Source organism: Octopus bimaculoides, chromosome 4, assembly GCF_046866305.1.
Source record: "Octopus bimaculoides isolate indiv1 chromosome 4, ASM4686630v1, whole genome shotgun sequence".
NCBI classification, from domain to species: domain Eukaryota; kingdom Metazoa; phylum Mollusca; class Cephalopoda; order Octopoda; family Octopodidae; genus Octopus; species Octopus bimaculoides.
Genome location: NC_142931.1, coordinates 94,600,343 through 94,612,448, shown reverse-complemented (window position 1 = coordinate 94,612,448; position 12,106 = coordinate 94,600,343). Strand labels below are relative to the sequence as shown.

General features: G+C 37.8%; 1 protein-coding gene across 6 annotated transcripts in view; it reads left to right on the top strand.

Annotated features, from left to right (window-relative positions):
• Positions 1-12,106, top strand: part of LOC106881212 (condensin-2 complex subunit G2) — a 241,358-nt gene that overhangs the window by 141,188 nt on the left and 88,064 nt on the right. For all 6 annotated transcript variants that reach the window (XM_089351031.1, XM_089351034.1, XM_089351033.1 and 3 more), the window contains 3 exons: positions 1,487-1,564; positions 2,935-3,005; positions 5,400-5,577. In XM_089351031.1, coding sequence (XP_089207157.1) covers positions 1,487-1,564; positions 2,935-3,005; positions 5,400-5,577 — 327 coding nt within the window. The remainder of the gene's footprint in view (positions 1-1,486; positions 1,565-2,934; positions 3,006-5,399; positions 5,578-12,106) is intronic.

The window sequence follows — 12,106 nt, the reverse complement described above, 5'->3', positions numbered from 1 at the left end:
CACATGAGCCAGTCCAGGGGCACTGGCAACGATCCTGCTCGAAACATTTCATGTGTCAGCCGCACAAGAGCCAGTCCAGGGGCACTGGCAACGATCTTGCACGAAAGTTATCATGTGTCGCCCGCACATGAGCCAGTCCAGGGGGACTGGCAACGATCCCGCTCGAAAGATTTCATGTGTCACCCGCACATGAGCCAGTCCAGGGGCACCGGCAACGATCTCACTCGAAAAAACCTCATGTGTTACCCGCACAAGAACCGGTCCAGGGGCACTGGCAACGATCACGCACGAAAGATATCATGTGTCGCCCGCACATGAGCCAGTCCAGAGGCACTGGCAAACGATCCCGCTCGAAAGATTTCATGTGTTGCCTGCACATGGGCCAGTCCAGGAGCACTGGCAACGATCTCCCTCGAAAGATTTCATGTGTTGCCTGCACATGGGCCAGTCCAGGAGCACTGGCAACGATCTCGCTCGAAAAACCTCATGTGTCACCCGCACAAGAGCCGGCCCAGGGGCACTGGCAACGATCTCGCTCGAAAGATTTCATGTGTCGCCTGCACATGAGCCAGTCCAGGGGTACTGGCATCGATCCTGCTCGAAAGATTTCCTGTGTCGCCCGCACATGAGCCAGTCCAGGGGCACTGGCAACGATCCTGCTCGAAACATTTCATGTGTCAGCCGCACAAGAGCCAGTCCAGGGGCACTGGCAACGATCTTGCTCGAAAGTTATCATGTGTCGCCCGCACATGAGCCAGTCCAGGGGGACTGGCAACGATCCCGCTTGAAAGATTTCATGTGTCACCCGCACATGAGCCAGTCCAGGGGCACCGGCAACGATCTCGCTCGAAAAAACCTCATGTGTCACCCGCACAAGAGCCGGTCCAGGGGCACTGGCAACGATCACGCACGAAAGATATCATGTGTCGCCCGCACATGAGCCAGTTCAGGGGTACTGGCAAACGATCCCGCTCGAAAGATTTCATGTGTTGCCTGCACATGGGCCAGTCCAGGAGCACTGGCAACGATCTCCCTCGAAAGATTTCATGTGTTGCCTGCACATGGGCCAGTCCAGGAGCACTGGCAACGATCTCGCTCGAAAATCCCATGACGTCCCCGCACAAAACCAGTTCAGGGGCACGGCAACAATCTATTTCTATTTCACTTGCCTCAACAGGTCTTCGCAAGTGGGATTTAGTGTCCAATTTTAATTTAACTCGATTTCGATTTCACTTGCCTCAACAGGTCTTCACAAGTGGAATTTAGCTACTATATCAATCTCATCATCAAGCTTTTGCAGGTAATCATTACTGATCCTTAAAATATAAATGTAGTTTGATAAGGGTGTATTCTGCTAGGCCGACTTATTCTTGATTACTTCATGAAAAGAGTTGATATTTTTAGAAAATACTCAATGGTTATAACATTTTTATCTTCAGTGTTTAATATTAAAAAATTAAAAATGTATTTGAATGTATTTTTATAGACTACCAACCATGTATTAAAAGAGAAGTTGGATAAAATATTTTCTAAAGCACTTTCTATAATGATGAGAGAATTTAAGGTAACTGCTTTTCCTATATAAATGTCAGATTTGCTAATTGTAATATTTGGCTGGCCAAAAAGTTTGTTCAATTTTTCCAGTGTATATGTGTACTTGTTACATATCAGACCTCATTCACTTTTTTACTTTGTGCATACATGCTTATTAGATACCTTATTAGAAACAGACAATATCAACATGGCATGCTTTTATATTTTAAGAAATGCAAGAAAGCAGTGAAAATATGCAGAAAGATAGATACTGTGTCTGGAGAGGAAGCTGCTACGAAACATGTGCCAGAAGTGGTTTTCAAGATTTCAATCAGGAAATTTTTCCATTCAAGATTCTCCTCACTCTGGCTGGTTAACTGAGATTAACGGCAACAAAGTTATTGACTAGGAGGATTGCAGATATTCTACAGATATACAAATCAAGTGTTGAAAATCATCTGCATCAACTTAGTTACACCAGTAGATTTGATGTTTGGTACCCACATCAATTGAATGAGAAGAACATAACTCAAAAAATATCTGTGATTTGTTGCTGATGCATGAAGAAAAGGATCCTATTTTGCAGAGAATAGTGACAAGGCAAAAAATAGATCATCTATGACAATGTGAAGTGTAAAGCAGGACTTCAACCCAAACAAGGTTCTGCTTTCATTTTGGCAGGATTAGGAGAATGTCTTTTACAAGCTTCTTCCCTTATCAGTTTAAATACAGTAATCCACCAAAAGCATCTATAACTTGCTAATCATAAGGGTATTGTCTTTCATCACAACAATGCCAAACTGCACACTTCTTTGCAGATGCAGCTGATGTTACTGAGGCTTGGCTAAGAAGTTTCATCTCTTAAATATTTGCTCAACTTTGTGCCTTCAGATTTCCACCTGTTGCAGATTCATCAAAATTCATTGAAAGGACAGACATTCAGCTCCGAAGAGGGTCTTAAAATTTTGCCTGTAGAAATTCTTTGCCATTAAAGAGAGGAAATTTTTTGAGCAGAAGATCCACCTCCAAGAAGGCAGAAAATACTGAAACTAAATGGCAATTATAGCATTGATTGAATAAATAACTTTAACTCTTTAGTATTTAAACTGGGCGTATCAGGCCCAAATATTCCAGCTGTTTTATGTCCTCATTGGCTAGATTCAACCTCTCACACCTATCCTACATATTGTCATTCTAAAAATAAACAATCACATCATCAAAATTTCAAAGCTACAAGATAATGCACGATTAATTCAAAAGAATGTGAATCAATAATCATTACATTTGCCTGAGTAATCCCATAATAAAAAAAAAAAGCAAGCAAACTTTTTGGCCAACTTAAATTATAGGCTACCCGGAAACTCATAAAACCAATGTAGTTTTCTGTATTGTATTTTGTAGGATTCTCAGCTGAGGTCAGCATTAATCATAATTGCAGGGAAACTGCCTCCTAAATTAGTACCATATCTCAGGTGATTTAATCTTTTTGTCCATAATCTCCTCTAATTTTGTATCTTTTGTTATCCAGGCAATGACAAATGACCGAGACCTTTGGCAATATTCCATGCTTCAGAAAAAGACCCATCAAGCCAAGTGAAATCGTAGTCATGGTAGATACTGCTGTCATGCTACTGGCACCCTTGCTGGTGGTACATAAAAGAGCCCATTACACTCTTGGAGTGGTTGGTATTAGGAAGGGCACCCAGCCATAGAAACCATGCCAAATCAGACTGGAATCTGATGCATCCCCTCAGCTTGCCAACCCTGGTCAAACTGTCCAACCTATGCCAGCATGGACAACAGATGTTGATGATGATGATGATGTGATTATTCTTCACATTGCCTCTTTTATTGAATTTTTTTCCTGCTTTTTATAACAGGATAAACTGAATAAAGTTACATTTCACTTGAATTTATGATATGCAGCAATTGACATGATTAACAAATTATGACTACATTATTACATTTTCATTAATTCTTAAATCCTGTCTCTTTCCAACAACCCTACCTCTCTGAATACAGGATAGATGCCACACTGCATCTACAACAAGGCTATATTATGAGCTACCTTGCTCGTATGAGGTATGATATAGATCTCAGTTGACTTCAACTGACTTCTACTCCTGGCTGTTTTTGCATCACTCCTGAAACTTTATTTTTACTTATTTCAATCATGTTGAACCTTCAATTATTTACATTTAAAAACAACCAGTGAAATTCACCAACTGTATAAAAACCACCTTCATAATGCTAATACTCACTACATTCTGGTTACATTCTGTTACCAACTTCCATTCAAATTTATGCAGCCGTTATATTTTTATTCTGAATTAACTACATTTTCATAAAATTTTGTAGTTTTTCAAGGAATCTGAAGAAAACTTCAGGCATTTAGGGACTTACTGACCAAATTTGGTTCACTATTTCCTTCTGTGATTTCTTAGTTAAATGTCTGTTACATGGGCAGTTAGGTTCTTCACAGGTTGGTAAAGGCATTTGGTTTTTCTGATGCTAACCTTTAAGCTGAACTGTTCTGCAGCTCTGGCAAAGCTATCTACCAGTTTCTGTATATCTTCAGTGGTGCTCTGGACAACCAGTGCACTATATTCAGTGAACATCATCTCTTGCACTAGGGCCTTTGTAGTGTGCTTGATGTAAATCCCCCTCCAATTTCCTCAAAGGCAACTTCCAACATTGCTGTGAGATAAAGGGAGTTTACTGCTGGACATGTACAACTTGTTTATCTCCATTTTGTCAATACAAACTCACTTGAGGTATTGCTATCTCACATTACAAATGCCTGCATTCCTCCATGCAGGGACCTTTCTAAGTTGATATACCTTTGAGGACATCCATGTTTCTTAAGAACCACCCAAAGTCCATTACAGGATACTGTAACAAAAGCCTTTGTGAAGTCTATGAAAACATCACTATTACACATGAAAGGCTGACCCAGTGCAAAGCATTCAAATATCTAATTAGTACCATCTCAGTTAATGCACAACTGAACCAGGAAGTCACATACAGTATGAGCAGAGCTAGTACTTCGTTTGGGAAGCAGCAGGAGAGACTGTGGAAGTATAGGCATGTTTCTATACACGTCAAATGTAAGGTATTCCAAGCTATAGTGCTTTCTTCCCTGCTGTATGGAGTTGAAACCATGGCAGTCTACAAAGCTGAAGTAGACATGCTTATATAATGACAGCTGCGACAAATTATAAATATCACTCTGTTTGACAAGATAAAGAATGAAGAGATGCTGTGGTGTGCTGGTCTGCCCCCTATGTTGGAAATCTTCATTTATAGAAATTTATGTGGGTTGGATCATGTAGACAGGAATGACAACAACAGACTTTACTGCCAACTATGCAAGGGGAAAAGAAACCATGGAAGACCTTGGCTGAAATTCAAAGATAATGCAAAAACGAATTGATCATAATAAATGGCAAACCCAAGTGAAAGACTGGCCAGTTATGCCAAATTCATGAACAATTATAGTCATGATGACTGACTATAGATAATAGTTGAATATCTATTAATGACCTCAAAAATATTATTTTCCAATCATAGATCATGCCTGAAATAATTGTAAAAACTCCTCTTTAAATTGTTCTTATCAAGGGGTGGCACAATGTTTAGTATTAAACACAATCGAGAAATTAGAGAATGATATCTGAAATCTGCTTTACACTTAAAAAAAAAATTAATTTCCAGATGGGACAAAACTACTGTACAAAAGTTAATATTGGTTTCGCTTTTTATTTTTCTAGTATGATGAATTGAGTATTTAATAAAGAAAAAAAAAAAAAAGGTTAATCCTGTTTCTTCAATTAAAATAGCTCTTATTTTTCTCTGTTTTCTTGCAGCCACCAGTGTCTATCTAAACTACAGAAATTAAATGATACAGATTCCGTAAAGGAAGACTTTTCAGCACTAATTCAGACGACTTGTTCTTGGGGGCAGATGAAAGGTTTACTTGACTTAATTCAAGAGTGGCTGACAGATGGCATGAAGACAAAATTAAATTCCTCCTTAAATTCTAAAGTAAGCTCTAATGATTTAAATATGTTTTTTACTTTTATTTGTTATTATGGTGGAGAGATTCTAATATACAAGTTATGAAAAGTTTCTCCCTTTACACAAACACCATATATACTGTTATTGTGTATGTGTGTAAAAGTGAATGGCAGTATTAGAGGAGGCTGAAATGTAATACTGTATTTAGGGCTCAGTGGGTTCAAGGGAGGGACAGTTGAATTAGTGGCTTTTTAAGAGCAGGTAATTCTGTTTCAGTTGTATATAATCTTGCTTTAATTTAAAAAAAAGAATTTAAAAAAGTGTCAGCCTTAGGAGGCCAGTGTCTTCTCAGATCAATGTACCTATTTCTGCTTAATAGATATTATCTCTCAATTCCAGTTCAGACAATGGAACTTTTGAGGATGCTATTCTCTGGCATTTCCACATCTATTATTAGGAATTTCTTTCCCTTCTTATTGGTGGTTACTTCAAGTTCTGCAGATAATTCTGGATTATTATTATTATTGTTATTCCGATTGTTGCACAATATTTTTTGCTGGTGATGTAATACAAGTGCCAGCTGTCCACAACCAGTGGACTGGGATGGCACTTCCAATTGCCAGGCACTTCATTAAGTATTTTAGCAGTTCCTAGGAGTGTTTTCTATAATACTCCACTCTTATGTTGTCCCCAATTCTTTTTGAATAGTTTTCAACTCTTGTGCTCACATTATCAAGCATCCCATCTACAACTGGGACCACCATAAAATTTTTCATTGCCCACAAATATTTTATCTCCCCTGCTTTTAACATATTTTACTGATTTCATTGCTCTAAAAAAAAGTGCATACATGCACATTTACTCATGGACACACACACACACACACATATGTATATGTGTGCACATCCATAGGTGTCTATAAATATGTCTGCTCGTGTGTGTGTGTGTGTGTGTGTGTGTGTATATATATATATATATATATATATATATATATATTTGTTTTGCAAGATTTTTGATGTGAAATCGTGTGTTGAAACAGATGTTGTTGTACTTGGGGATGGTCATATTGCCAGTTTAACCAATAAAAACACACGCACTGTATATTTGGTGTTAATTTGCTTCAGCTTTATATTACATTAATCTTAATCTTAAATAAGATTAAGATTAATGTAATATAAAGCTGAAGCAAATTAACACCAAATATACAGTGCGTGTGTTTTTATTGGCTAAACTGGCAATATGACCATCCCCAAGTACAACAACATATATATATATATATATATATATATATATATATATATATATATATATATATATATATATATATATATATATATGTATATATATATATATATATATATATATATATATATACATATATATATATATATGTATATATATATATATATATATGTATATATATATATATATATATGTATATATATATATATATATATGTATATATATATATATATATATATGTATATATATATATATATATATATATGTATATATATATATATATATATATTTATATATATATGAAGTGTAATGTGTCTGGAATGGTATAACAATGCAGAGTGGACTATAATAATTGTTAGAAATAATTTAATTATTCATAGTCTAATATTTTAGAATATAAAAATTTCTTCTTTAGAGATTGCTAGGAAGTAATGCAGTCACTGTTATAGTTGGTTTTCTTATTCCTCTAATGGTTGCTGAAATCTGTCGGAAGTGTTCATGTAATGGTCTCACAAAGTTCTTTCTGGAATTCCTCATTAGAAGTGTGTGAGGGTAGTCATGTCTTGAGCTCATGTGTGTTGGCATATTTGTAGCGCTGTTTGTGCATTTCTTTTTAGTATAATGTTTTGTTATATGAGCATGTTATCATCATGTATGCTGGGTGTCGATGTTGTTTAGTGAGTGTTAATTTCCAACCTGTTGTTAATTTGAGGCCCTAGTCTGTCTATGAAGATAGCCTCCTTAATTCTTAAATTTCTTAAATTTCTGTCATAGGCCTCCTTGTGACTGTTATGTTTTTGTGGGTGTTCTGGCATCTATCTAGGTGTTTTCTGAAGGAGGAGGCTAGTGTGTTTAGATGTTCTTTGATGCGAATATGTACTGGCCTTGTTGTGTGCTGCCCACGTAGAAATTGTTGCATGTTACATTGGATTTGATAGACAACATGTACCCACTGGCATAAATCTGTGTCATGGAAGGAGCAGTTAGCTAGTGTGCACTGATTGCTGTCCCTTGATTGTTTCTTTGCTAGGTGCCTTCTCAGTGAGGGGCTGGAGTGTGCTAGTTGTATGTCTAATCCTTCTCTTCTTATGGCTCTCCAGATGGCTGTAGTTATCCTTGAATAAAATGGGGTATTTTAAGGAAGCATGTATTCCTGGGTTTTCTGTGTGTTTGGCATGTTTGTTGTCTCAGGTACTTAAGCTGATTTACAGTGGATATAGGGTACCCATTGGTTTTCAATACCTCTAGGAAGCATTTGGTGTGGGTCACCTTGTCCTCTGTCCTGTTGCACTTGTTCTGGATGCATGCAAGTTCATTTCTGGCATATCCTATTTTGTCACCTAGTGGAAGGTTGAATTGTAGTGAAGAAACATATCTTTACAGGCTACTTCACTGTAGAACTCAGTATGGATCTCTCCTTTTTCCGTTATTTTCAGTTGGAAGTCGAGCAGCAATAGGGATCCCGTGCTGTTGGGATGTTCTATAGTGAACCGTATATTCATGTCTGTGTTGTTGAACATTGTGAATATTTTGTTGGCCTCTTCACAGGAAGATGTGAATATGAGGATGTCATCTATGTACCTGAAGAAGGTGCACGAGTGGCAGATGTTGGGTGTTCGACGTTCCAGATGATTCATATAGGTGATGGCTAGTAGGCCTGAGTGGCTGGATCCCATGGAAAGACCTGTTGTCTGCTTGTAGGTCTGATCATGGAAAGAGAAGTAGGTGATATACAATAGTTGATGTATATCAGCTGTGGTGAGTTTGAAGCAATGGATGTTGGATGCTACTATGCAGTCAGTCAATAGGTTGATTGCCAATTGTGCTGGTACCATTGTGTACATTCAGACAACATGAAGACTAAAGGCATATCTGTTTTGTCTGAGTTGGTTAGGGGGCAGTTGGCACAGTCTTTTGATGACTTCATCAAAGTTCTTGACGTGTCCAGGAAAGGTGCAGAGTATGGGTTTCAGGATGTGGGACGGGAGCCAGGATATTTTATATAGAAGTCCTTCCATGCTGGATATTCTATATAGAGGTCCTTCCACACTGGCAATGATGGGTCTAATCTGGATTGTGTCACTATCCTTGTGTGTTTTAATGAGGTGGTAGACACTGGGTAATCTACTGTTCTTTGCGAAGAAGTTGGTCTTGTATTTGTTGTGTAGTTGTCTCTGTCTACAAATATCAGTCCAGGCAGGGTTAATTTGGTCTTCAATCCTGGTTGCAGTTGTATCTGTCACTTCAGAATATAGTCTGTCATTGCTTAGAAGTTCTAATGTCAGTCTATCATAAATTTCACAAGAAATCACGCAGATTTCTTTCCTTTTGTCTGATGGTAAGTAGATAAATAAATTGAAATACGTCCATTTAGAGGATTCCATGGAAATATTGGTAGTGTGGGGTTATGTAATTTTTGAACCCACTGAAAAGCTGTCAGTGGGTATACTCGCCTCTGAGGCGGTCAGCGCTGCATCAAACACAGCCCATCTTATGGTTGACTGTCAAATGAATGAAAGTGTAATGGATATATTGTACATAATTGGGTACATTCTGGAAATGAACTGCAATGGGAGACGGCAACGGGGAAGTGAAATGTTGCAGAAGGTGAAGGGTTGACATTGGATTGCTGGTGTGGATGTAGAATAAGAAATATAAAGTGAGCCTATGCAGTCACATGAGAATATGTAGTAATGAATTACTTGAAAAAATAAGGCATAGTGGCTTACCACATAGTGTGTATATAGTATGTCTGTATTTTTGTATGCAGTGTAAATTAATGAAATATAAGCAAATGATACATTCATACATTTCAGTCATGACATATGTATGTATAGATGTGTGTGTGTGTGTGTGTTTAATAACGTACTGTTACATATGTATATGTATGTGTAGATGTTTGTGTATTTAATAACATACCTAACGCGGAAAGAGTTTCAACTCTAGAACTCACCTGCATACATTCAAGCATGTCAGTCATCACATATGTATATATATGTGTAGATGTGTGTGTATGTTTAATAATATATGTAACGCGAAACTAACACACACTCACAGATAGATATACACTCATACGAAATGTGACATCATTGTGATTGTGGTATAAAATGTTCCTGACATACACTCACAGACAGATACACAGTCATATACAAAATGTGATGTCATCGTCATCGTGGTATAAAATGCCCTATTGACAATAGAATGATTAACTCTATGAAATGTTATATTGTTTTAATCGAAATGAAAATAAAATTTCGTATTGACATTAACCAGCCCTCATACATATAGTCATCATCATCATCATCATCGTTTAACGTCCGCTTTCCATGCTAGCATGGGTTGGACGATTTGACTGAGGACTGGTGAAACCGGATGTCAACACCAGGCTCCAGTCCGATTTGGCAGAGTTTCTACAGCTGGATGCCCTTCCTAACGCCAACCACTCAGAGAGTGTAGTGGGTGCTTTTACGTGTCACCCGCACGAAAACGGCCACGCTCGAAATGGTGTCTTTTATGTGCCACCCGCACAAGCCAGTCCAGGGGCACTGGCAACGATCTCGCTCGAAAATCCTACAGGAGCCAGTCAGGCGGTACTGGCAACGGCCACGCTCAAAATGGTGCATCTCATGTGCCACCCGCACAAGAACCAGTCCAGGGGCACTGGCAACGATCTTACTTGGCTTGCCGGGTCTTCTCACGCACAGCCCATTTCCAAAGGTCTCGGTCCGTAGTCATCGCCTCGGTGAGGCCCAATGTACGAAGGTCTTGCCTCACCACCTCAGCCCAGGTCTTCCTGGGCCTACCTCTTCCACGGGTTCCCTCAACTTAATGTACCTAATGCAGAAAGACACACATTGTGAGACATATACACACTCATTCACTCACATACATACATTCACAGATGAAACACAGCCATATACAAAATGTGATGTCCTTGTCATCAGTCCTCACATATATATATGTAAGTGTAGATGTGTGTGTGTGTGTGTTCTTAATAGCGTACCATTAAGTATGTATATGTATGTGTAGATGTGTGTGTTTAATAACTTACCTAACATGGAAAGACACACATACTATGAGTCATATACACACTCATACACTTACATACACACAATCATATACAATATGTGATGTCGTCATTATGGTATAAAATGTACTTTTGACAATAGAAAGATTGCAGCATGGAAGATGTTTGTAAGTCATTCAAGAACACACAAAAACCATTAGTTTCATTTCAACATTTAAATTTCATTCGTGTCAAAATATTTTTGTCACTTTGAAACTGCAACCTGTTCACTGACAAAACTTCATGATGCACCTAAGAAAGTAACAGTTAGTTCATGTGTTTATGTATGTATGCATGCATTTATGTATGTAAATGCACATGTAAACAGAGAGACAAAGAATTTTATATATATAGAGATTGCAGAGATATCTGGCATTGCTCGGGATTAAAATGGTATAGTTTATATATATATATGTTTATCTATATATATAAAAATGAGAATGTGTGTCTGTCTGTCTGTCTGTCTGAATCCCTAAAACTCGAGAACTACACAACCAATTTCATTCAAATTTTACACATACCTTACTTAGCGTCCCGGTTGTGTTTTAATCAAAAACAGTTTTTAACTTATGGCATACTTCCAGTCCACAGCAACATTATATCTCTTCCATTATTTAAGTATTATGTGTCAAAAGTGAAACAAAAACACTGATGTCAATTCGAACCGGAATCTCTAAAACATTGTCCCCTTACATCTCATTCTCATTTAAGTACCACGGCAGGCAAATACAAATTAATTCTCACGACGATATAATGGAAGATGGTAACAGACATTAACCACATGCTACCCTGTCAAGTCAAATATATTGTCATCCAATTCAACTCTAACCTTCCTACCCTAACGACAGTTCTAAGGACCCAACACGACTATAGCACCACTTAACTGCTATCTCTAAAATTTTGTCTACTTACATCTCATTCTCATTTCTCTACCACCACAGTGAAATACAACTTACTTATCAATACGGGGCAATGGAACATGGTAACAGATATTAACCAGATAATACCTTCTCAAGTGAAATCTATTGTCAGCCACTTCACCTCTGACCTTCCCAGTGTATGGACAGCACCACTTAACCACTATCTCAAAAATTTTGTCACTTTGCATCTCATTCTCATTTCTCTACCACCACAGTGAAATAAAACTTACTTCTCAATATGGGACAATGGAACATGCTTACAGATATTAAGGAGATACTAAATTATAAACTGAAATATATTGTCATCCATTTCACCTCTAACCTTCAT